This window comes from Papio anubis, chromosome 6 (genome assembly GCF_008728515.1).
Source record: "Papio anubis isolate 15944 chromosome 6, Panubis1.0, whole genome shotgun sequence".
NCBI classification, from domain to species: Eukaryota; Metazoa; Chordata; class Mammalia; order Primates; family Cercopithecidae; genus Papio; species Papio anubis.
The window spans coordinates 153,081,637-153,109,189 of record NC_044981.1 but is presented as its reverse complement, the minus strand read 5'-3'; the positions used below and the strand labels follow the sequence as shown (position 1 = coordinate 153,109,189).

The 27,553-nt window shown below is 36.6% G+C and overlaps 1 protein-coding gene across 1 annotated transcript in view; it reads left to right on the top strand.

Annotated features, from left to right (window-relative positions):
* LOC116275382 (pre-mRNA-processing factor 17) overlaps positions 1-23,685 on the top strand; it is a 49,871-nt gene extending 26,186 nt beyond the window's left edge. The window contains exons 5-15 of the mRNA XM_031667517.1: positions 1,462-1,601; positions 2,256-2,352; positions 3,681-3,820; positions 4,632-4,706; positions 6,865-6,910; positions 9,245-9,346; positions 10,900-11,015; positions 11,269-11,402; positions 17,674-17,750; positions 20,272-20,416; positions 21,390-23,685. Coding sequence (XP_031523377.1) covers positions 1,462-1,601; positions 2,256-2,352; positions 3,681-3,820; positions 4,632-4,706; positions 6,865-6,910; positions 9,245-9,346; positions 10,900-11,015; positions 11,269-11,402; positions 17,674-17,750; positions 20,272-20,416; positions 21,390-21,567 — 1,250 coding nt within the window. The 3' untranslated portion in view covers positions 21,568-23,685. The remainder of the gene's footprint in view (positions 1-1,461; positions 1,602-2,255; positions 2,353-3,680; positions 3,821-4,631; positions 4,707-6,864; positions 6,911-9,244; positions 9,347-10,899; positions 11,016-11,268; positions 11,403-17,673; positions 17,751-20,271; positions 20,417-21,389) is intronic.
* The last annotated feature ends 3,868 nt before the right edge of the window (positions 23,686-27,553 follow it).

Here is a 27,553-nt window from a genome sequence, read left to right as displayed (position 1 = left end):
TACACATCTATAATTAGTGTCTTGCAGAGTGACTTTAATTAGACAGTAAAAAATAGTATTTAGCACTTGGTTTTTTTGTTTTTTTTTAAGTTGAAACAATGGAGCAACACAGTTTAGAGCAATATAGTTCAGAAATGTTACAGTTTAGAGCTTGCTTTTGCCACTTACTAGTTGTGTAACCTTGTAGAAAAAATAATGGTACATATATCTTTGAGTTATTTTGAATACTTGGCACCATGCCAACCCTGTAGAAATCACTCAATAAATTATAACTAATGTATAGATAATTTTGGCAATTGACTTCTCAACATTTATGTCAAGCTTCATTTTAACAGAGTAGAAATACTTTATTTGGTAAGTCTGTGAAGATTGTCTTTGAAGAGTAGCTTTGAAGGCTGAATTTGAATATGTGTTTTAATGTATGTTTGTATTCATATTCATTTTGTACTTACAATAAGACCAAACATCATACGCTAAACGCTAACTTGTCACAAGGCTCATCAGTCCATTAGAGTAGTATCCATAAAATGCAGTTAAAAAAGTAATTTGCTGGTTGCATGGGACACTTCTGCTTAGTAGCTATAGACCCTATGTGATCAGGCTGCTCTCTGTACATGAGCTAGATTATTGTTAAAATAGAATTTTAACAGGCTTTTGCTATAAAACATAGTCTGAATTACTATAGGCAGACATTTCTTCTTTAAGCTAGACCTCTGTAAGTCCCACCTAAAGGTAGCTAGATTCTTAGTTAACTTGTGACTATGATTCCACAAACCTTTCTTTTTCCAGGTTAATGACTATACACAGTATGCCACCTCCTATTAATCAAATCAAAATCTCAACCAGAAACAGCCTCCTTCTCCTTTTCTTTTACTGTTAACGTTAATGATACTAGAGGTGAAGTTGAGACTGAAGTCACTTGGAAGAAGTACCACTTCTGGTGAAACCGTGTTTGATTTACATTTTTGCATTACAAGAGAAGTGAAGATAAGTTATTAAGTACTTACTGTAATTTAGTTTTAGTTTTAAAATGATAAATTATAGTTTATTCTTGCTTCCAAAGGTCACTTTAGCATTATTTAGCCATAATGAGTTCCTGAGTTTTTTCCAGAAAGTCATACAAATCCACTGACACGGCTTTTTGGTTCGATAAAAGGCTTGTGTGCCATTGTAGGAACACATATTTGGGTCTCTTCTTCAAGTATACACTATTAGAATTTGCAGAATATTGAATTAGTTTTAAGTATCTTTGCCCAGAAGGTTGAATCCCTTTTTGTGTAGCATGAGTCAGCGTATGTGGTAGATTCATGTAGCTTGTTTGTTTTTTAATGACTCTGTGGTCACTTGAACAATCATCTTTCTTTAACCATATAAAACAAAATTAAACATATGTTCATATTTCTTTAGAAAATGTACATATCTCTCTCTCTCTCTTTTTTTTTTTTTTTTGGGTTACCATAGGTTTAACTGTATTTGAAACTGGTCAGAAGAAAACAGAAAAGAGGAAAAAGTTTAAAGAAAATGATGCATCCAATATTGATGGTTTCTTGGGACCATGGGCAAAATATGTGGATGAAAAAGATGTAGCCAAACCTTCAGAAGTAAGCTTTGATGTTTTTAATTGTCAGTTCAGGTATATGCTGTATCTCTATGAAGGATATCTACATTAATAAACTTGAGATTTCCTTAGAGAACCAAATGACTCATCAAAATTTTTCTGCCTTTAGTTGATTGAAAATATACAATAAAATTTATATTTCTTTGAAATATTTTTATTTACCTTTTTTGCTGATTTGTTTTCTCTCATGCTTTTTTATTGAATTACAATATTGAACAATTTTCATAAAGATTTCCTTGATATTGCTATTAGGCTGCCATGGTAGCTGTTCTTCTGATACTAGACATTCAGATAGTAACTACAAAATCAGCCTTCTATGACACTAGAATTGATTAGAAGTTTTATTGATTTATGAATTTATTTAAAATTTTAAACAAATTTTATCTCTATGTGTATATTTAAAACTACTATAAAGTTTGTAAAGTAAATGCTCTGCCATTCCCTTCCTCACCTCCTAATCTCACTGTCTTCATGAGCCAGTCTCAGAAAAAAAAAAAAAAAAGTGTTGAGCTTGTTATCCTGGGAACATACTTGGACCAGATATGTAGACCTCATTATAAATAATTTATAGCACCAACTTTAGGTATAATGAGGTTCTAGAACATTCACTTTAAATTTCACTCCTTAATTTTCTTAGGAAGAACAAAAAGAATTGGATGAAATCACAGCAAAGAGGCAGAAAAAAGGAAAGCAGGAAGAAGAGAAACCTGGGGAGGAGAAGACAATCTTACATGGTAACATATTTTTATACATCTTCATTTTTATGAAAAACCTTCATATTTACTCTGTTAGCTGTTCATACAGTATCATTACCCTTACTATCAGCTGTCATAAAATCATTATGTTGAGTATAATTATGTTAGACAATTTGTATCCCAAGGAAATTACAGCAGACTTCTGTACACTGATAAAGGAGAAAAAATAGCATGATTAATCATAGCCACAGATAATTTTTTTCCAAGTGTTAATGAATTTTATTAAATGGTAGATAAAGAAGAAACTTGAATAGTCCACAGTCTATTCTTTCGTAAGATAAAGTTGACTCTTTTGGTGTATTAATAGTGCCCCAGTCATTTTAACTGTTTTTAATGAAGCCAAATACTCAGGTATCCACACAGTTCATAACCGTTATTCAGCTATACTCAGAATAAACTTGGATTTTCATGTGAAAAGATGGAGATTAAGGCTCTCATACTTATTTTGACTTGTAGAAGGAAATGCATATTCACCAAAATAAATCATAAGTATTCTAGAATGTACCTGTTAGTTAATAATTAGTTATATTTTAGGAACTTACATAGTGATTATCTAAAACTGTAAAGAATAACTTAGTGCTTACAGTGTTGCTTATTCTAATGTTATATTACATCAGATATTTAGGTTTGATGAAGCCATATTTCATTCTTCAAGCTTCAGTTTTATCTCCAAGGAGTCTATTCAGTACTATGGTGCTCAAAACTATAATAACAATAATATAATAACATTTATTGAGTACTTACTCTGTGCCAGGCATGTTGCTAATTGCTTTATATACAGTATGTCATTTAATTCTCACAGGTGACCTTATTGTAAAATTTGTGATGAAAGCAGGAAAAGATAAATGAAAGGGAACTGGAAGGGCATAAAAGAGGAAAGCAGGGGAAAAGGATAGTTGATATATTTTGTTTTGTTTTAACTTCCTTCTTAACCTGTTTTACTTCTGCTTCTTTACCAGTGACTCACAAGGCCCAAGTATTATCTTCCCTTGCTCTAATTATGCCACAGTGAAGTCTTTATAGATTACTAAGATGTGTAAGTGATGAAAAGAAGTATAGATCTTATCTAAAGTTCTATAATCTCTGGGTATTTAGGAATTTCGAAATACTACCTCTAGTTGTAAATGATAGCAGTTATTTTAAGCACTTATATCTTAGCTGACTCTTGATCTTTACATCATTGGAGTGTTATTACCTGAACCTTAATATGGAAGATATCCCTGTGAAAAAAATGTGATTTTAAAAATATAGGTTTCATGACTATGAGTTGTATTTGTTTATTGATTTTCTTTGCCTTTTTGTTTCAGTTAAAGAAATGTATGACTATCAAGGCAGGTCCTATCTTCACATACCTCAGGATGTTGGTGTTAATCTACGGTCAACTATGCCACCTGAGAAGTGTTATCTTCCCAAAAAACAAATTCATGTGTGGTCTGGACACACGAAGGTAAGCAAGTTGGTTGTTTCTGTTTGCTGTGATGCTATTATAATGAAGCCAACATACAGTTTTAGCTGTTGATGTAGAACATTTAGTGTTTATGGTAAAGGTGCAGGGAAGTCAAATTGAATATAATTCTGGGTTAGGCTTTGGAGGTGCCCACACATCCATCACAGGTGACTAATCAGTCTTCAAGCCATCTGAATTGGCCATGATATAGCGTTCATGATTTAGTGTCCTGCATCCTTGTAGCCAGGCCTTTCCCCACAAGCTCCTGCTACAATCTTCTTCCTTTTGGGCACCAAATCAGTGAGTAATGGGCTGGTACTAGCACCAAGTCTCCTGCTTAGTTTCAGTAATTTTGCTTTAGCTCTGTGGTTATCACACTTCAGAGATTAGATGCGCCCTGGTTTATAAACTATGGTAATTTTTAAACTAATGCAGAGATAAGGTACCTGAAAATTTTTGATGTTGATATTCTTTGTCATATGCACCATTCCAACTTGTAATTTCCAACTCTTTGCAAAGAGCAAAGGGACTAAGTAAAAAAAGGAAGAGAAGTGGGGGCAGTAGCAATTTGATTGACTCAGGATTCCATTGGGTGAGGAACGCAATATTAAAGGTTAGAAAAAAAAATCTTCAAAAGCTTGGTGTCAATAAGGTCTGCTCTTGGAATGCTAATGAAAGTTATTCTGGGGTGTGATTTTTGGAATGAAAAATAGCAAATTAGGCTGCTTAATATATACTGTCTTTTCTTGATGCTTCATTTGAGCTGATCTTTTGAATGCTTCTGGTTGATAACTGTAATACCTTTTTATAGGGCGTCAGTGCAGTCAGATTGTTTCCTCTCTCTGGCCATTTATTGCTGTCTTGTTCCATGGACTGTAAAATTAAGGTGAGTTTTCAGTAACAGAGTAGGAGTGCTGCAAAGCTAGTTCTTTGTTTAAATCTGTTTGGTTAATTATAAAAAAATTTGGGTTTGTTAGGCAATTAGAAGCTAATTATTTTCTCTTAGATCCTGTAAATGCAGCAATTTATGAACTACTTCCAAACATAAATTCCATATGGCTCTGTGGTCCAATTAGCTAGGCTCCCCCCGCCTTTTTTTTTTTAAGATGGAGTCTTGCTGTGTCGCCCAGGCTGGAGTGCAGTGGCATGATCTTAATTCACTGCAAGCTCCACCTACTGGGTTCACGCCATTCTCCTGCCTCAGCCTCCCAAATAGCTGGAACTACAGGCACCTGCAGTGGCTAGGCCGCTTTTTAAGCCTAGAAAACTGATGAGAATGTAATCCAATCATGTTGGCTTTGGACATATAAATATTTAATCACTAATCATTATAGAGATTTTGTACATGTAGTAGTTTATTTGTTTCTCCAAACCTTATGAAATAGAGAGGACATATGATAGAAATCCAATTTTTAGAAAGTAGAAAATGTAATTCATCCATTTTCTTCTAAATACTAGTAGATACCAAGTAACAGGACTGCTCCCAGCCCCTTCTTTCACCTTTTCTAGTCTTGGGAAGCTCCATCTTTAGCTTCTGTTCAGTTGTAGAATGTGTGGTAGAAAAAACTCGGTTGCCAATGCATCTCAACCTGAATATGCAGAATGTCTTGAAAAAATTTTTAAATCTGAAAGGATAGTTCTTACCGGTTTTGTGTCTTCTCTTTGTCTGGACCATTATGATGGTTCAATAAATACCAACGCTATAGAGCTCTTGGGGCTTCAAAAGTTGAGTCATTAAAATTTTATCATTTGTAAATAATTCATGGATATTAACAATGAAAAAGGCCACTTCTTTTGATAAGAGTAACCATTTAGGCATTTGTCTCTAATAGCTTAAAATGACAGGCCAACATTTGGGAGTAAAAACCCCCATTTTACTTTTACTTGGTACAAGCCATGTTAATTGAGATGTTGGTCTTTTCTTTGACCAACCAAAAAAGCATAGAATTCAATTTAGTTGACTTCTATAAACATTCTATTATGTGGAAGGGACTGAAAGTAAAAGCTTATAAAGGCACTGTCCCTCCCCTTAGGATGATCATTTTATTATGATATAAATGATCATTATAGAGGTAAGCACAAGATATGCTGGTTTCAAAGAGGAAGCATACCTTAGTAAGAAGGTTAAATAAGTAAAGGATAAGGAAACAGGAGTAGAGTTTGCTTGAAAAGAGTGAAGAGAATGAATCAGCATAGTGTGTGCTGAAAATAACAGTTTTGTGCTTGCTGGAGCGTAACATCTAAGAGACAAGGAATGATTGCAGTCGTGGGCAAGAAACCAGGTCTCAGAGGTCCTTTCCTAGTATGCTACAGTAACTGAGACTGTGTCATATTGGCACTGGTGGCAAGGAAATGCTTTCTATTTTAGAGTACTAGTAACATTGTTGAGGATTGGATTCAAGGCAGTCAAGAATAAAGCTAGCCTTGAAGCTATTGTATTAATCTACCTTAGATGTGCTGAGAATTATGAACCTTTTATTTTAGTCTAGATCATCATTTTCTTATAGCTTCTGTAATACTTGTTACCTCAGAAAACTAAACAAAAAAGCCTTTCAGTATCAAATATATACGTGGCGGTTTTAATAACACAATTCCTTTAAAAGTTGGTATACATGGCGGTTTTAATAATACTTAATTCCTTTAAAAGTCGTTTGTAGTGCTACAAAAGTAGAAACTTTTCGTCCTAGAAAATGTATGAAACAGAAAAGAGCAATATGAAAATGAAAACTCACTTGAATTAACTCCATCTATAGTTAAGTTTCTTGATATTTTGATGTAAACATCTTTAAAACTCTTTAGTTTTGAGTGTGTGTGACTGTGTGTGTGTGTGTGTGTGTGTGTGTGTGTGTGTGTGTTCCAAATAATATAACACAAACTGGCAGCACCAAGCAATATTTAATGATATTCAGTGTTTAATATTTAATGATTGAAGCTGTGTGTTTACACACACAGATATGCACACACGTAACCAGCATAGGGCTGGTGTGATTGAAAGACCTTTATTAAATGTAATATTTCTATGTGTTGTTTTTTTTCTCCCCCAGCTATGGGAGGTTTATGGAGACCGGCGCTGTCTGAGAACATTTATTGGTAATGCTTCTTTTCTCTCCAACATAAATCTGGGAAGAATTTTTAAAGTAAGATAACATCATTGACAGTAATTTTACTACACTGATAGGAAGTGAAGTCTTCATAGACTTGAGCTGAATCTGGAAGGAGGAGTCAGTGTCCCCAGTTAGACAAAGAAAGAGAACTAGGAAGCAAGAGCAGCAGATGCAAAACAAAAGTAGTGTGAGGCAGTGTGCTGCTGAGGGGATCCACATACATTTCAGGATTGTCAGAGTATGGGGGATGGTGAGAATGAAAAGCAGAGAAAAGTAGCAAGAGAGGGACCAGAGCGTGGAAGACCTCCTGTGCCATTAATAAAGAGTTTAGCCTCTGTTGTGAGGGCATTGGGGAACCATTAAAGAGCTCTTTCCGGAAAGCAACATGATTTGAAGTTTACGAAGATCAAATGGCAATACGCAGGATGATTTGGTAGGGCAAGCCTGGAGGAAGGGAAATGAATTACACAGTTATTTCATAGGTCTGGTTTAGAGATGATGAGAGTCTGAACCAAAGCAGCAGAGAGAGAAGACATATTAGAGTTAAAGTCAGTGAGATTTAGTCATGGCATGTGAATGATCACAGTGAGACAGGAATCTAGGGTGACTCCCATAAGACTGGATGAATGATGTGCCATTCACCACGAAGGAACATAAGATGATGGTGAGGTTTTAGATACACCAAATTTGAGCTGCCTTTGGGATATTGAGGTGAAAATGTCTAGTAAGCAATTAAATAGCCAAATGTTGAGCTTTGAAGAGAGACTGAGAATTGGCAGCTAAAGCATAAAAAAAGGATGAGATTGAGAGAACTCCTTGAAGAAAGAAAGAAGGCCAAAGGGAGGACAGCTTTGTGACAAGCTAGCCTTTTTGGTAGAGAAAGGTTTATTGTCTTTGTCAAATTTCATGTGAAGGCTAGTTACTCTTTCCAGATTTAACTGTACCACATTGAAACGGTGTGACTCTTAGTGGCTCTGTTTTTAGATTAAAGTGGGAGTCTGTTCGGCAGTGCTTTATGATTTTAGGGCCTCCCTGTACAAATTAATTCTGCCTAAGATGACACCGCAGCCTAAAGGAAGACTTGCGGAGGGCTCTTAGCTGCGTACAGGGGAACAAAATGTCTCCGTCAGATAGAGTGGATTTGGTCTGCATTTGTCTCCCCTGTACTGACAGACCATTTTTCTGTGGAAAACTGAAATTTTCCTCCTGAGGGAGATGATAGCAGCTCTGACTGGGACTCCAGCTGTAGAAAAGGATGGCTAATTGCCATGACACATACCTCCTGATGCGAGTTCACTGGAGGTGATGGTTTAGAGCTGCTGCATGTGGTTAACAATTTGTGCCGTGCTCATTTTGCACAATTGTATGTGTCTTGGTCATGGTGGGGTGGAACATTTTTGCTTTTGTTTAGCCACATTTTATTTTTCCCTGTAACTTTTAAGAGTTGAGTGGTCTGGCAATATTCATTTTTAAGTAAAGTGTAATCAGCACCTTAAAATTAGTGTATTGTCAAAACATCATCTTAAAACAATAGAAGCTAGCCTGGGCAACGTGGCAAAACCCTGTCTCTACAGGAAATACAGAAATTAGCCAGGCGTGGTGATGCGCACCTGTAATTCCAGCTACTCGAGAAGTTGAGGTGGGTGGATCGCTTGAGCCAGAGAGGTTGAGTTTACAGTTAGCTGAGATCTAGCCACTGCACTCCAGGCGGGGCAACAGAGTGAGACCCTGTCTCAAAAATAAAAAACCAGTGCAAGCTAATAATAGTTTTTGGAAAGTCTCCTACATTCTGAATCAGTTTCTATGAAATTTGGTAATATGATCACAGAAATATGCAATTATTGAACAAGGGCTACAGTTTCCTGAGCTTTAGGTTTAGGTCACTTTGTTTTCACTTGCAGCCTGGTGAACAGTCTGAGAGTGAACCTCCAAAATTCCAGCAGCCATTTCTTTCACTGGCAATAATTGGTCTTTTACATTCATAAATTCTTGGCTAGCTAGTCGTCACTTGTATGTACTGCATATTAAGAAATTGCTATGACAGACTTAAAAGAAAAGTTAAACCTTTTCTCTTGGTTCTTAACCAAGATGTTATGCATCAGAATCACCTGAGGAGCTTCTTCAAGAGGAAAAAAAACGCCCACATTCTGAAGCCCACACATAACATATTCTAAGTCAGTAAATCAGGCAGTGGCATTCCAGTGATCTTGACTCACAGCTGAGAACCACTGCTTAGTGCTGTGTCTCTTTATGGTGTTTATGTTTTAAGAGAAGATATGATGCTTCACCTCATTGCTGTTTCTGTTGACTCCACCTTTAGGTCACAGTAAGGCTGTTAGGGATATTTGCTTCAATACTGCAGGAACACAGTTCCTCAGCGCAGCCTATGACAGGTATCTTAAGCTCTGGGACACTGAGACAGGTAAGAGTTCACTTATGCTAATACATATTCATCTTACAAGTTATCGTTTATATATGAAATGGTGTGAGTAGTCTTCTGTGGCCAAATGGCACCTTCTATAACTGCTGATTCTCTTACCATTCACTGTCAGCAAATATCACAGAATACATTTGTAGAGTTGAAACTGAGCATAAGTAACTCTTTTACTGTGAAACTTGTTTCCACCAGATAGAGTTTATCAAGCAAACATATTGAGAGATAAGCAAAGTCAAAATCTTGTATAGGCCATCTAATTGATCTTTCTGTTCCCCTACATCATCTCGCACTGTGCATTGCATATAACAGAAGTGCAATAAATGTCTAATGAACAAAATTAAATGTGTTTGCACAAATTGATTAAAATGTAGGTCTAAACTTTCACAGGCCAGTTGGTTTTATATATTCACAGCCATACTAATTGCTGCTTATTAATTGATTCACATTAATGTGTTGTGGCTAGTATAATTTTATGTAATTAGAAAAATCATCTTATTATCTTATTGTCTTATTATCATTACCCTTACTGTATTTGAAGGGTAATGATAATAGTTAATATTTATTAAACGTCATCTAATAGGCATAATTGCTAAGCATTGATATTCAGTATCTCCTTCAATCTTAATTTATCCCTATGAGGTAAGTACTATTATTAGATTATAGATACGGAAACTGAGGCTTAAAGAGCTAACTTTTTCAGGGTCACACAGCTAGTAAGTGGCAGACTTGGTTTCAAATGAAGCTCTCTCTGATGCCAAAGCCCATGTTCTTCAGCACTTTAGCAGTGGTTCTCAGTTCTGGCCACATATTATAATCATCCGAAGAGCTTTAATGTTACTGATGCCTGAGTCCCACCTTCAGAGGTATTTACGTAATTGGTACAGTGTATAGACTAGATGATTGTACCGTGTGGCCAAGGCTGAGAGACTACCATTTTGCAGGTTCTTTTAAAAATCAAGATAAAATATACATACAGTAAAATGTATGAAGTGCCTAAATATTCAGTGATTTTTTTTTTTTGTAAACATACCTATGCAGTTGTCTACCACCAAGATCAAGATATAGAATATTTCCAGCACTCAGTAAAGGTTTCTTATGCCCTTTTCCAGTCTGTGCCCACTCCCAGTAACCATGGTAACCACTTCTGTCATCACAGATTCATTTTTCCTCTTCTTAAACTTCTTATATATGAAATCATACCATTTTTTCTCTTTTGTTTCTAGCTCCAGCATAATGTCTGAGAGTCCCTCATGGCTTATACCAATAGTTTGATCTTTTTTATTGCTTGCACTATTTCATTATATGAATGAAGTTATAATTTATTTATTCTACAATTGGTAGTGCAGATTTACTTTTGAAAAAATTATTTTTAATCATTAAAAATCTGTGAAAAAGAACAAATGTAGTTTACAGTAAAGAGCAAGCAGGCAGCCCTTCTTCAAAATTTATTAAGCTGGTGACCTCTAGATGTTAATCTCACAGTCATCTTTAAGTGGTCAAATTTATTTTACCTATTTAATTTGAGTCTTTGGTTTTAGGACAGTGTATATCAAGATTTACAAACCGAAAAGTACCTTATTGTGTCAAATTCAATCCTGATGAAGATAAGCAAAATCTCTTTGTGGCTGGGATGTCTGATAAGAAGATTGTGCAAGTAAGTTTTTCACAGTATTTTGTTAAGACTCCTAAGCTTTATGTTGTATAAGGGGATGGAATAAGTTAATAAGCTAATATTACTCATTTAATGTTTGCTACTTTTAGGGACGGCTGATGCACCATTCTTAGAAAAATTTACATTTATAAAAACATCATGTTGAAGATCTTCTCTTTCTCCACTTTCCAGAATTATGGTCTTTCATAAATCCACTCGACTTCTGTCTTTACCTTTTTTCTTGCCTAATATACAGTGGGACATCCGAAGTGGAGAAATTGTGCAGGAATATGATCGGCATTTGGGAGCTGTCAACACCATCGTTTTTGTGGATGAGAATAGGAGATTTGTGAGCACATCTGATGATAAAAGCCTAAGAGTTTGGGAATGGTGAGTTTCCATCAGTACAAAATCTGATTTATATAAAGCAAGCAGTTAAAAATGATATCGACGAAGATGAAGCCTGATAATATGGAACCATTGAATATTTTTTGCAACTGTGATCCTGGCTTGCCAATCAAACTTTTAACTATGTAAATACTGACAATGTGGAGATTAAAATCTAAACATGCTACCATTTATAATCTTTGGATAGTCTTTTCAAAGGATGTGTATCTTGAGTTGTTTTTCTTGTAGTGATGCTGGATTTGTATTTTGCTGTCTTACATTCTTTATTAGGTTCCTTATTCATCTCTGTAAAATAACTGGCAAGGAGGAGGGGGATTGAGCATAAGATCGTGGCCCTAGAACCACCCAAAGAAAGTAGTGGCGTATATCTTAATTTTTTTAAATGTCCACTTTTTATGATTATTCAGTACTGAAAGATGCCCCATGTATTAGTCTGTTTTCACACTACTGATAAAGACATGCGTGAGACTGGGCAATTTATAAAAGAAAGGTTTAATGAACTTAAGTCCCACATGGCTAGGGAGGCCCCACAACCATTGATGAAGGAGAAAGGCCCTTTTTTTTTTTTTTTTTTTTTTGAGATGGAGTCTCGCTCTGTCGCACAGGCTGGAGTGCACCAGCGTGATCTCGGCTCACTGCAGGCTCTGCCTTCCGGGTTCATGCCATTCTCCTGCCTCAGCCTCCCGAGTAGCTGGGACTACAGGTGCCTGCCACCACACCCAGCTCATTTTTTGTATTTTTAGTAGAGACGGGGTTTCACTGTGTTAGCCAGCATGGTCTTGATCTCCTGACCTTGTGATCCGCACACCTTGGCCTCCCAAAGTGCTGGAATTACAGGCGTGACCCACCACGCCTGGCCAGAAAGGCACTTCTTACATGGTGGCAGCAAGAGAGGGAATAAGAGCCAAGTGAAAGGGGTTTCGCTTCATAAAACCATCAGATCTTGTGTGACTGATTCGCTACCATGCGAGAACAGTATGGGAGAAACCATCCCCATGAGTCAATTATCTCCCACAGGGTCGCGCCCACAATACATGGGAATTATGGAAGTACAATTCAAGATGAGATTTGGGAGGGGACACAGAACCAAACCATGTAACCCCATATCATCACTCTGGTACAAATGTTTTACTTATAGAATATAGTCATATATTGGTTAATTGTACTTTCCTAGGGAAAAAAATATTTTTCTAAAGTTAAGCAATATACTAGTTTCATTACATATCATTGTGTGTTCTATAATTTAGTTGCAAAAAAATGCTTACTAACCTTTTTGTTAAAATGAATGACTGAATGGAAACCAGTCAGTTATGAAGCACAGCTCAGCCATGAGTCCTCCTAGCAAGGACTAAAAAGTGTATCTTTCCATCCCCCACAAGTTTTTCTGCTTCAACAAGTGGAAAGCCTTGAACCACAGCCAGTGGTTTCCTCTTTATACCTAAGTCCCTTTGGGGACCTGAGCAGGTCCCTAACCATTGTCAGGACAATCTGGGTGACTGAACATTTAATGTAATTTAATTGTAGTTTCTCCCACACTCACCACCACCACCACTGCACCCCTTCAGATTATCCCCAAGTAGTGGAGAGTAGTCTTAACATATAGCCCATGTTAGAGACTACCTTACAGCTAAGATCTTTCTTACTTCAGAAATGTTTTTTTACAGAGTATCTAATATGGACCCCAAGTTTTATATGAACCACCTTAAATCATTTGCACAGACTCTGGAGAATAAACATACATATACATGTTCTGTTTTGTTTTATGTACTTTAACAGTTTGATCATACTCAAACTTTCTGATGTTTCAGATATTTTCAAGTTTAAATGTAGAGTGGTATAAAAGAAGTTGGTAAATATTTAAATAATCGAGCAATTACAGGGCTTAAGGATATGTGTATGTGGGTGTTCTAAAGTAAAACATTGGTCAGCAAAGAATTTTTGTTAAACTAATGGTAATGTTAGTATGTTTCTTTTTTTTTTTTCATTTCCTCTCAGATCTTAGGAAACACTCCTAAAAAGTCATGATACTGTTTTGTTACAAATGACGTCATTCTTTAGGTTTTACTTTAACTTGGCTGGGCACAATGGCTCATACCTATAATTCCAGCACTTTGGGAGGCTGATTTGAGTGGATCGCTTGAACCCAGGAGTTCGAAACCAGCCTGGGTTCTTGAACCCCGTCTCTACAAGAAATAAAAAAATTAGCTAGTGTGGTGGCACAGGCCTGTAGTCCCAGCTACTCGGGAGGCTGAGGCAGGAGGATTGCTTGTGCCTGGGAGGTCGAGGCTGCCGTGGTCTATGCTTGTGCCACTGCACTCTAGCTTGGGTGACAGAGCAAGACCCCATCTGAATAAAAAAATTAAAAATTATAAATAAATATGTAATTTTAAAAAAACAGATTGCAGGCTGGGCACGGTGGCTCACACCTATAATCCTAGCACTTTGGGAGGCCAAGGTGGTTAGATCACGAAGTCAGGAGTTCAAGACCAGCCTGGCCAACATGGTAAAACCCCATCTCTAGATGTGGTGGTGTGCACCTGTGGTCCCAGGTACTTGGGAGGCTGAGGCAGGAGAATCGCTTAAACCTGGGAGGTGGAGGTTACAGTGAGCTGAGATTGCACCATTGCACTCCAGCCTGGGCAACAGAGCGGGACTCCGTCTCAAAAACAAAAAAAACCCAACAACAAAAAACAGATTTCAGTTTAACCGTTACTATGAGAGCCTTTCTGACCAGTCCTCAGATAAGATTAGGTGCCTCCTCTGTATCATCCCACACTGTCATTGGCTTTCCACAGCTTTTAGCATACTTCAAGTGCTTGTTTATTTGTTCTCTTTCCTGACAAGTTCTTAACCATGAGAGAAAGAACAGTATGAGTCATGCTTACTGTCTGTTCCCAACACAGTGCCTGGCACACAATATGTGCTGAATCTCTAAAGAAGTCATTATTGGTATAATTATCAATGATGTTACACTGATTGAGCTCTTTCTATATGCCAGTCACTATGCTAAGCATTTCACCTGAACCATCTGATTTAGTGTGCAAAGCAGTCTTATAAGATAGGTACATTTGTTATTCCCATTTTATGTATAAGGAAGTTAATATAGTTTAAGTAATTTGCCCAAGGTTATATAGGACATGAAAGGGCCAGAGTTCACACTCTGATCAAACTGATTCCAAAGCTTGTTTTTTGTGTTTTAAGAGACAGGATCTCACTCTGTTGCCTAGGCTAGATGTAGTGGTGCAGTCATAGCTTACTGCAACCTTGTACTACTGGGCTCTGGGCTCAAGCGATCCTCCTCCCTTAGACTCCTGAGTGACTGGGACTACAGGTGCATGCCACCATGCCAGGCTAATTTTTAAGTTTTTTGTAGAAACAGGATCTCACTCTGTTTGCTGGGCTGGTCACAAACTACTGGCCTCACAAAACTTGAATTCTTGATCATGTGGATGGATAGTTAGATGAATGAGGGGACTGGTAAGGAGAGAAGGTAGTAATAACTTGTATTTGATTTGATTAGTGAGAAAGTAATAAATGTGAGGGTCTGTCCTGCTACAAAGACAAGTAGGAAGCAAAACCAGCTCAGGAGCCCCGGAACTGTGCGTCACTGCATAAATCATCCCTAAGAGCAATTACTAGTGATGGCCACTTGCTTAGGAGAGGAAGGGACGCCCTGACCTCCGCAAAGTGATAGCTGACCTCCTCTCTGGGAAAATTAGCAACACTGGGGCCTTCAGACAAGTGGTGTTTGCCAAACTTTTATACTCTGTACCTGCTTAGAGTACCATAATAATACAAGAAAAGGAAACTTGGCTTTCTTAAGTAAAACTATACAAACTAACTGTATTATGTTCTAAAGGAGAATAAAAGACTGTATTAGATATTCAGCAACTTTTTTTTTTTTTGAGGGAGTGTCTCACTCTGTCACCTACGCTGGAGTGCAGTGGCACAATCTTGGCTCACTGCAACCTCCACCTCCTAGGTTCAAGTGATTCTACTGCCTCAGCCTCCCAAGTACTGGGACTACAGGCATGCGCCACTACGCTTAGCTAATTTTTGTATTTTTAGTAGAGACAGGGTTTCACCATGTTAGCCAGGATGGTCTCAATCTCTTGACCTCATGATCCGCCCACCTCGGCCTTGCTAAGTGCTGGGATTACAGGCGTGAGCCACCGCACCAGGCCAACTCATGGTATTTTAATTGACCAAATGCATGAAATGTCATAGACGTGTTTTCTCCAGAAGGTATTTATTTTGGTAAAATATTTCTTAAAGAAAATTTTATGGAAGTTGACACTACTGTTTATATTTTAGCTTTAAAAATTCATAGACATTTATTAGGTGTTTTTTTTGGTGAATTCATTTTTAAACTGGAGATTATTTGCAAGATATGAATTACTAGCTTATTATACTGAGTTACAGTATCCAATTAGAAAATAGTGCTGTGTTTGTTTGTTTGTTTGTTTATTTTTGCGATGGAGTCTCACTCTGTCGCTCAGGCTGGAGTGTCGAGTGCAGTGGCATGATCTCGGCTCACTGCAGCCTTCGCCCCCTGGCTTCAGGCAATTTTCCTGCCTCAACCTCCCGAGTAGCTGGGATTACAGGCCTGTGCCACCACACCCAGCTAATTTTTGTATTTTTAGTAGAGACAGGGTTTTGCCATGTTGGCCAGGCTGGTCTCAAACTCCTGACCTCAGGTGGTCCACCCGTCTTGGCCTCCCAAAGTGCTGGGATTGCAGGTGTGAGCCACTGTGCCGAGCCATGTTGTGTTTATGCCTAGCAGGCATTGTTGCTAGAAATAATGAAGTCCACAGCGTAGTTCCAATTCTTCTTCCAAGCTCCTGGTATGAAGATTCCTTGAAATAAGGTATCCATTTGAATTTCTTTGTTTACTTTTGTTAACACATTGATCAATATGAACCTGGAATACGGTTAATTTAGAAAATTCTCATGTTTTAATTCATATTGTAAAATAACTAACCACTAACAATAAGTACAAGGAAGGAAGAAACAAGCCTTTTTTCGATCGCAGATCTTTTTAATACATTTGAGTCATTCTAAATGTCAGTTCTCATTGGTACCATAGAGGTATAAAGGGTTGGAGATCTGACAAATGATGTTATTCCCCAGGTTATACCTGAAAATGTTTTCCTCTGACCACGACCCTGATAGAAGTTTCTTCTAGTCATTTGCTCCTTCTGCTGGATGGATGGATAAATAGAGAAAATCCTTATATTAAGGCACATTATTATTGTTTTACAGTTAACCAGAGTATTGGAACTTGAAACAGGGTTTGAAATTGAAATTGCTGCTGTATAATCTGTGTTACTCATCAGATTACATTTCCCACACATTACTCTGTAAAAAATATTTCTGGTTTCATGAAAAGCAACAAGACCAAAACTCCTTTCAGAAAAGGATTTTTAGCTTGGGGAATATTGAAAATGAAAAGGCACTTAGAACTTTTGATGGTTCTAAATTTAGGTGGCTAGTTTTTTATTTTTTTTTCTTTCATTCTTTGTATCATTCACGTGAGCTTTTTTTTTCTTTTTAATGTTTTTTCTCCTTCACCAAACACATTTGAAATGCTTTACATGTAAACTGAAAATAGTCCAGGTACCAAGCATTTATTTATCATAATTTATCATCATTTCTGGATGGGCTAGACCAGCTCACAGATCCCTACAGCTTTGCCTGTCATCCTCCTGCATTGCTGCAGGCTCTTTAACACTCTCACCCACTCGAGTTAAGGTTGACTGGCTGGTAAAATAACACTTCCCCCTAGGCTTGCCTCAGACATCTTGCTTTGCCCTACCATGGTACATTTTTAATTGATTTATTTATTTTTACTTCAACAGCTTTTGGACTAAAAATGGGTTTTGGCTACATGGATGAATTATATCGTGATGAATTCTGAGATTTTAGTGTACCCGTTGCCATGGTACATTATTAAAGAACTTTTAGTAACAGATTTTTTAACATAAAGGCCAGGTTTAAATCAAATAGAAAACAAAATCACTGTCACTGTTATAATGATCATGGGAAGTCATTTATGAAGTACAAGATTCACCATAAGCAATACAGTGTCATCTTGTGATTTTTCTTCTTCCAGAAAGTTTCATGAAAGATTTATTAAATACATAATTTCAAGAGTTTGCTTTTATTTGCATATTATTCCTTTGTTCCAGAGATAATTCTTCAGAAGGTACTTTATAAAAATTGCTTATTCCGATATCCTATTTAAAATTTTTAGGGATATCCCTGTGGATTTCAAGTATATAGCAGAACCCAGTATGCACTCAATGCCTGCAGTGACTTTGTCTCCAAATGGTGAGTTAGTGTGTAGGTTGTATTTTTAAATGAGCTTTTAAGATACGGTGTGATTTCTGTATTCAAAAGAACTTTGGTCCCTTCCTTCTTGGGAAAGTTTGTCACAGTGCCATTACTTGTATAAGGTAATCTTTACAATATTAGAAAGAATTACTGGCTTTCATATGTAAGTCACCTCACCTACTTTTCTGTCTTTTTTTAAATAAAAATAAAAAAATGATTTACTGCTAACATTGATTGAACATCAGAAGATTTCTGTTTAACAATCAGTTTTCTTTTCTTTTCTTTTCTTTTCTTTTTTTAAGAAACAAGGGTCTCCCTTTGTTGCCCAGGCTAGTCTTAAACTCCTGGGCTCAAGTTATCCTCCCTCCTCAGCCTCCCAAGGTGCTGGGATTACAGGCCTAAACCACTATGCCCGGCCAGAGTATTCTTTTCTCATTCTCCTTCCAAACAGAATCACGTTCAGTACATTATTTAATAATGATTGGCCAAGGCAGGAGAATCACTTGACCCCAAGAGTCTGAGACTAGCCTGGGCAACATAGAGAGACCTCGTCTCTACAAAATAAAATTTTAAAAATCAACTGGCATGGTGGTGCACGTTTGTAGTTCTAGTTACTTGGGAGGCCGAGATGGGCAGTTTGCTTGAGTCAGGAGGTTGACTATGATTGCATGACTATACTCCAGCCTGGGCAACAGAGCAAGACCTTTCTCTCTAAAAAAAATAAGAATAATGTTTTATTGTAATCTCTTTCAGGGGATAGGAAATTTTGGTCTGATTCTTTATAATGAGAACACTTTAGCAATTCACTATAAAAAATTTCCTCAGGCAAAAATTAAAAAGATAAATCTATTTAATATTGTTTAATCCATTGTCTTCAGTACAAGATAATTTGTGCTACAGATATACTGACAATATACTGATGTAATTATAGCTCTACATGAGAGTCTTAAAGTGGGGGTTCTGATATTTGGGGGACATTGTCATCGAGGCCACTGTCAACTCACATAATGGGGCAAGGAAGAGTTTGTGTTCCATCAGGGCCTCTGACACAAGCAAATGGTAATAGTTGTCAAATGCTCTATCTTTTTTATAAGAAAAGCAACCTAAGTGAATCCTTTTTTGATAATTGCTAGATTATATACTTCATCACTGTGCATCTACATTTCACGTAGCTTATTTTTAAACCACCTGTTACAAATTTTGTGCCCATCTTGAACAAGGCCATTTACCCACTCAGGCATTGAGTCTATTTCCTTACTTAGTAATGTTTACATGTACTGTTGGCCCTTCGTGTCCATGAGCACCACATCCTGGGATTCAACCAGCACGAGTCCAGAATATTCAACAAAACAAACAGTAAAAAATAACAATATAACAATTAAAAATACAAATTAAAAAACACAGGATAGCAACTAGGTACAAAGCATGTATGTTGTATTAGGCATTAGAAGTAATCGAGAGGTGATTTAATATATACAGGAGATATGTGTAGGTTATATGCAAAGACTATGCCATTTTATATAAGGGACTTGAGCATCTGTGGATTTTGGTATTGGGTAGGGAGTGCAGATCCTGGAACCAGTTGCCAACAGATACCAAGGAATGACTGTATATAGGGTGGAAGTATAGTCATGCATTCCTAACAACAAGGGTACTTGTGAGAAATGCAGCATTAGGTGATTTTGTCATTTTATGAACATCATACAGAGTACTTACACAAACCTAGATGGTAGAGCCTACTTACCCCAGGCTGTATGGTATAGCCTGTTGCTCTTAGGCTCTACCCCTGTATGGCATGTTGCTGTTCTGAATAATGTAGTCAGTGGTAAGCATTTGTGTATCGAAACATATCTAAATATAGAAAAGATACAGTAAAAATTTGGCTCTATAATCTTATGAGACCACTGTCATATGTGTGGTCCATCATTGACTGAAAGATTGTTAAGTGGCGCATGACTATAGACACTGCAGTTTAGGCTCTGGGGGCTTTGATGAATCCTAAGTAGAGAAAAGCATTGTGGCTGTTAAAAAAGTTACTATAATTTTTTTAAATTACCTCTTTTTTTGTATAGTTTTATTTTATAACCCTAGGCTTTCTCACCAGTTAATCTTTCTTTATTCCATAATTACCACAGATAAGTCTCTTTCTCCTATTTCCCATAGTTCTGTTGTCTAACTTACTATAAATTCATTTCATTTCATAACTTTTAGCTTATTTCTTTAACATGAAACTTGGAATTTCTATATTTCCTTATTCTTTTAAAAAAAAAAAAGCTTTTATATGAGAGTGCTCAATGATATAGGATTGTATATGCAAAAGCCTTTAGTTTATATATTAATACCTCTTGCCAGTGACATATTTGTAACACTTTACAGGTGGTATAGTAAATTTATTTTTTAGTGTTATAAAGTATTTGGGAGCAAAAGTTACATTAATCACAGTGAACATATTTAAAATAAAAAGTTTTTAAAAATGTTTTAGTCTTTCTCTAAAATACCTCATTTATTGAATTTACAGGAAAATGGCTAGCATGCCAATCAATGGACAACCAAATCTTAATTTTTGGAGCACAGAACAGATTTAGATTAAATAAGAAAAAAATTTTTAAGGGCCATATGGTAGCAGGCTATGCTTGTCAGGTGGACTTTTCACCAGACATGAGGTAAGTTTAAGACTTCTAATCTGTTCTAGTATTCAAATATGATATAAACTGTTGTTGTACAAATAACACTTTACACATCACTCTCACATAATATATTTTTATGAAAACTCGATAATCTGTTAACATTTTCAAAATGCTGGCTATAAAGGTGAGAACAAATTAGGAAAATTACATTTTGCTTTTTTTAGGTTCTTGCTTTAGTATATTCCCTTCTATTACTTAGGCTTATGCCCTTTAGTCACCTAAATCCCTGTCAATATAACCAAAGCCTTATTTTCTCTCTGCTTTTCTAAGCAAGACTAGAAGTGCTATAATCACTGTATTGCTATGACTGAATGAACACCAGAAGAATTAATTGTGTATTACAGTGTTGCAGTTACAGCTTCACTACAGCTTGTCTGTGCTGAAACCTCTAATCCAGCTTTTGAATATCTCTAGGTCACACTGGATTTGTGAAGCCTACAGCATGATTCTTAGTTAAAATGTATAGGTAGAAGTAATTTAGAAATCCCAGTAACTTTGTATGTTTAGCTTAGTAATTGGGCCTACCTCTGATTCAGTTCTAGATGTATTCAAAAGATATTAAAGCCAAAAAGTAATTATGAAAGTGGTAGAGCTACTATGATGGAATCGATCTAAAAGGTTCCCTAGCTATATGTGGAATTGGTTCTCCAATCTCTGTTTCTGACTATCTAGAGACTGATTGTGTAACCTCATTCACTGTGGCCCCGGGACTCCCAGTCTTCCCAGTTAAAAATAATTTTCTACTCTTAGATTGGTTGGGAGGTTTTTTAAAATAGAATTTCAAATTGTAGACTGCTTCATGTTCTACCTGTTATTCTGAGTATTGTATATTTGCATTGGATGTTTTTTTAATGTTAATGTGAAAAGACAGTATCTTCCCCTATTCTTCATTCACCTTACCAGGTTAAGGTATTTGAATAATTTGAATTTATTTTTCTTCCCATTATAGTTATGTGATTTCAGGAGATGGAAATGGAAAATTAAACATTTGGGACTGGAAGACCACAAAACTCTACAGTCGATTTAAAGCTCATGATAAAGTGTGTATAGGTGCAGTGTGGCATCCTCATGAAACTTCTAAGGTCATAACATGTGGTTGGGATGGTCTCATTAAATTGTGGGATTAATTAGATTAATCCTTAAACTAGCTAGGATCATTTTTGATCCATTGTCATATTTAACTGTATTTAATTATTAAATGTATCAGATGGTAACTTGATTTACAGATAATGTTGATGACATTGACCCATTGTTTAAAAAAAGAAACTGTAAATTTGACATAATTTCATTTGCAACTTAATTTTGTTCTTTATAAATGTTATTTATACAGAAAATGGCTATTGACTTTCTATTTGACAAGTAGTTACAATTGGCAAGCAGTTTGAGTTTATACCCATGACATACCGAAAGCATCCTTTTGGAGTCAAGAAAGAATCCCTAGTGGATTTGGGATTCTAGAGGAGGTAATGTAATTAATTATTCAGAAAAATACCATGTATTTACCTCTTCAGCCAAAAGGGCAGTAAAGAATAGGGATGATATAATTTAATGTAAATTTGGAAGAAGGAAAAAACCACCCAGTTACTGTCCCCATTATTTTCACTGGGTCAAGTTCTAATCTTTCGGCTTCATGAGTTCCACTCCCTTTGATGACACATGTTGTGTATTTTTAGTTGTAAAGCAGTAATCTTCTTAACTGCAGCATTCCTCTAATTATAAACAATGAAAAATAAAAATCAGTCCAGAGTTCTTTCGTTGACTTAATTCCTGATCAGTATAGACAGGACTGTATATATTTAATCAGAGAATTACATTATATCTGAAGATGGAACTCAGGAGGATGCACCAAGACTTTGAATTTTATTTACATTCACTGTCAGTAAAGACCTGGCTACACGTTGAGAAATCAAGATCTCCTAGGTCATTGCTTCACAGCTGTAATTACTGAAATCCTCCTCAGAGGAGATAAAGTATGATGGGTAGAGTCCAAGATGTCAACTTGTAATTTCTTTGAAGTCATGTGTTTTATCTTTAAAATTATTCCTATTTTACCTGTGAATATATACAACAGGACTTTTTAAGATTAAAAAATTTTTTAAACGTCTATGTCTGGGAAAAAAAAAAGTGACACTCCCGGAAGATGGCTAGAGTTCCCCAGTTTGAGAAGCGGCGACCATGGTGGAAAATAGTTTTTAAAACATCAGATTATAAAATCAAGATAGGCCAGGCGCAGTTGCACACGCCTGTAATCCCAGCACTTTGGGAGGCTGAGGCAGGTGAATCACCTGAGGTCAAGAGTTCTAGACCAGCCTGGCCAACATAGGAAAACCCCATCTCTACTAAAAATACAAAAATTAGTCAGGCTTGGTGGCGGGCACCTGTAGTCCCAGCTACTCAGAAGGCTGAGAGGCAGGGAGAATTGCTTGAACCCAGGAGCAGAGGTTGCAGTGAGCTGAGATCATGCCTCTGCACTCCAGCCTAGGCGACAGAGTGAGACTCCATCTCAAAAAATAAAAGAAAATCAAGATAACCTCTTGAATGTAGTAGCTCATAGCACTTTAATTTGGCAAGCCATTTTTCCTGTTTTATTATAAGTCTATATTAGATGTTTGAATATGGTTTGAAATATTTCACTACCATGCTGAAAAAGATTGGTTGATAGCTCTTCGGAGTGCTAACTGGAAGATCAAAATCATGTCTCTTGCTGATAACCTAAGAGCATTAAACTCTGAGTCCAGTTAGGTCATAGCAGTGTATGCTCCTTGCCCTTACGGAGTGTCCATTTTTAGAAATTTAGATTTTAAAAGGCCTGGGACATATGACCAGGCCCTATAGCCACAAAAAAATAAATTTCATAGAAAAATTAATAAAAGCAGAGAGACATTTTTTGACACAGAGGCAGGCACCCAAAGAAATACAAACACTGCCTAGCTGCTGCCATTTCTGTAACTGCCCAGAAGGGTGACAGATTTCTGAAGGGGAAAGGATTCAGATATGACCTTTTCTTTAGTCCCAGCCACTAGTTTTAACAAATGTGAATTATTGAAATGTGAAGGGACAAAAAGAATCATACATTTAAACTGTCTTGTTCAGCACACCAGTATTGTATGTTATAAATCATCATTTCTAAATCTGAATTTATTTTGTTGTGTTTTTGACTGTTTCTAAAGTAAGTGTATATAAAAGTTGTCTCCTTTTTAAAAAGATCATATTTTTAAATAAAGCATTTTTTGTAGAAAGTGCTATCAAAATGTTCACCTTGTTCATCTTTAGTCTCCTTTTAAGTCTTAAGTGTATTGAGACACTAGATTAAGCCATTTGCAGTTTTAAGTGGATATGGAGAGAAATGATGCTTTAGAGGTGGATGTGGTTTATTCAGGTATATCAATGGGTTTATGATTATATAATAAAATACACAGCAGTACCCTCAGAGCACATTAAATGTAACACATTCCATATTCATTTAGTGGTGGCACTAAGTCATGATTACACAACATTTTAGAGTGCATAAGTGAGTGGGGTTATATTTCAGCATAAAAAGTCTCAAGATCATGTGGTTACTGGACTTAGGTGGTTACCATCTGGCTCCTTTTCCTTTTTGCAGCCTTTTTGTCATATCCAGGACAGATTTCCTTCCTAAAAGTTAGGATAAAAGTGATGCTTTAGTGAAAGATTTACTAGAATGAATATTATATATTGAGTCACAAGCCGGAAATATTTTGTCCTAAACAAGGAGAAAATTTTAAGATTCAAAAACAGGGAGTAGTGTTACACAGCTACCTTTCTAAGTAGTTCTTGAGGCTACATTGTGGGGCTGGCTGGTATCCTTGGTATATTTATAAAATACCTGTAAGAAAACATTGACTTTGAGCTAGCAAACCCTTAGATGGTAACCATAAATATCACAACACTGAGAACAATTATAGAGACTTTCCTTGAAGAACATTGTTTCTCAGGGTATGGACTGAGAACTGTCTGCATCTGAATTACCTAGGGCTTGCGTTGCTTACTGAGATGTAGAATTCAGAAGAAAGTAGGGATTATTTGGGGGAGACATCATGAATTCATGTATGGGAAGGGGTATAAAGTGGCATCCAGGCCCCAGTATCCATCAGCAGTGTTAAATGTGGGTCTCAAGTAAGACCTGGGGAAACTGATTCCATGTATCATCACAGATGCATATTTTTCACATTTCGACATTTTTGAATAGGGCTATGGTTAAATGAATGTCATAGTCTAATGGGCAGCATTCAATTCTTTCTTAGTGTATTGTAAAATAATTGATGAAATACAGTAAAAACAAGGCAAGTACGAAGGGCCTGAGAAGAAGAGAAGATCCAATGGAAGGAAAGTGTCTATTGCAGCTCTGGGCTCAAAATTCATGTTGTAAAATGTTTCTTTGATCACTGAGTAAAATGAATGAACTAACTGAAGATTCAAATTTAAAGTATATATTAATATATATATATGTAGACACACAAATACATATCTAATCACTAGAAAGCTTGTTTTTTTGAGACAGAGTTTCAGTCTTGTTCCCCAGGCTGGAGTGCAATGGTGCGAGCTCAGCTCACCACAACCTCCACCTCCCGGGTTCAAGCGATTCTCCTGCCTTAGCCTCCCAAGTAGCTGGGATTACAGGCATGCGCCACCACGGCCCAGCTAATTTTGCATATTTAGTATAGATGGGGTTTCTCCATCTCTTGGTCAGGCTGGTCTCGAACTCCTGACCTCAGGTGATCTGCCTGCCTCAGCCTCCCTCATGGGATTACAGGCATGCACCACTGTGCCCAGCCAGCTTTTTTTAAATGTAGAATTTTTGTTCCCAACTCAGACCTTCAAATCAAAGTCAGCACTTTTAGCAAGATCCTCAAATGAGAACCATTGAGGTAGAGTCCCGAATTTATCTTGGGCATTTGGGAAACTAGACTATTTGGGACATGTAAAGTAAAAGAGAAATTTAGCTGGTCAAAAATATGCACTGTACACGTGTATATGTGCATGTATATGTGTGTATAATGTATGTGCATAGTATATTTATATATACATGTTCCATATTCATAGTCACTTTAATAATTGTGGAAACAACTTTCTCAACCTAATTGCAATTTTATCTGGAACTTAAAAGAAGTCACAGACTTGCAGCCAACGCCCTTAGAGTGACTTTATTTTTAGTGACAGTAAGTGAAAGTGAAACTCTTGATTCTACAGCTTCTTTTATCTGCAATAGCTGTCTTCAGATGAGTTTCATTGCCCACTCTCCAGCCTCCAGCATTTTAGATCTGGGGAAGTAACTCGGATCTCCATTTTTTATTTGTTCTAATACACTTCTGTCCAATAGGTATATGTCCGTCATATATGTGATTTCAAATTTTCTAATAGCCAGGTTTAAAAGGGACTTAATAATATGTTTTGACATATCCAAAATTTTATCTCAAGATGTACTCAATTATTTTAAAAATTAATATTTTAGTTTTTTTATATGGAGTCTGAAATCTGGTATATATTTTACACTTACAGCACATCTCAATTCAGACACTACATTTTCATCAAAGTATTTTATCTTTCATACAAAGTAGATTTACGTGCCCAAATTGTTTCAAACGTACTTCAAAGTTTTCCAATAACTAAACCAAGTGCAGTCACATGTTGCTTAACAATGGGAATAGGTTCTAAGAAATGTGTCATTAGGCAATGTCGTCCGAACACATAGAGTTATGTATGTACCAAACCTAGGTGGTATAGCCTACTCCATTGTATAGTTCCGTTATAATCTCAAGGGACCACCATCAAATGGTGGTCTGTCACCGAGCAAAAGGTTATGTGGCATGTGACTGTATAATATTTTTAATTTAAATGAATTAAAAGTAAATGTAATTTAAAATTTAGTTTCTCAGTTAACCACAGTTTTAAGTGCTCAGTAGCAACATGTGTCTAGAGGCTACCATATTGCACAGTACAGTTCTAGTACCACTTTTTACATAAGAGTGGCTCAGATACTCAGTGTGCTGCCTCATCTTCTGAAAAACATTGTGAGGTTCAATCTGATCATAAAATATCTTATATAAAAAATACAAATGCTTGTATTTTTCTCTGCTACATTTTGGGTAATTTCCTCAGGTCTGTCTTCCAGTTCATTTTAAAGTCTCTTTAGCTCTGTCCAGTGTGCCGTTGGCATTAAACTTGTTTCCATGGCTGTTTTTTTCTGGAAGGTGTATTTGTACTTTTTTATATTTACCTGTTCTTTTTCACAGTGTCGTATTTTTTTATGGCTCCTATATAGTCCTTTATGCCTTTAATCATGATAAATCATGTATATTATACTTTCTTTAAGATTGTTATTCTGTTATCTCAAGTTCTTGGGCTGAAAATCACGTGGTTTATTGTGTCTGCTAACTCTACCTCATAGGGGACTGTTTATTTCCTTGTCAGTCCTAATATTTTATTATGGGTCTTGTTTTTCTAAGGAAATCCTTTGTAGCCTGGATTGGTGAAAAGTCCTTTCAGAGTGGTTTTGCATCTGCTTCTGCCGTATACCCCTGAGGTATCACCCCTAGAACCTGTTTATTTGTTTTAATTTCCAACTTTTATCTTAAGTTCAAGGGTACATGTGTCGGATGTTCAGGTTTGTTACGTGGGTAAACGTGTGCCATGGTGGTTTGCTGCAAAGATCATACTGTTACCCAGGTATGAAGCCCAGCATCCAATATTCTTCCTGATCCTCTCCCTCCTCCCATCCCCCACCCTCCAACAGGCCCCAGTGTGTGTTGTTCACTTATGTGTCCTTATGTTCTCATCATTTAGCTCCCACTTAGAAGCGAGAACATACGACGTTTGGTTTTCTGTTCCTGTGTTAGTTTGCTAAGGATAATGGCCTCCAACTCCATCCATGTCCCTGCAAAGGACATGATCTCATTCCTTTTTATGGCTGCATAGTATTTCATGGTGTATATATACCACACTGTCTTTATCCAGTCTCTCACTGATTGGCATTTAGCTTGATTCCATGACTTTGCTATTGTGAATAGTGCTGCAGTGAACATACATGTGCATGTGTCTTTACAATAGAATGATTTATATATATTTGGGTATATACCCAGTAAGGGGATTGCT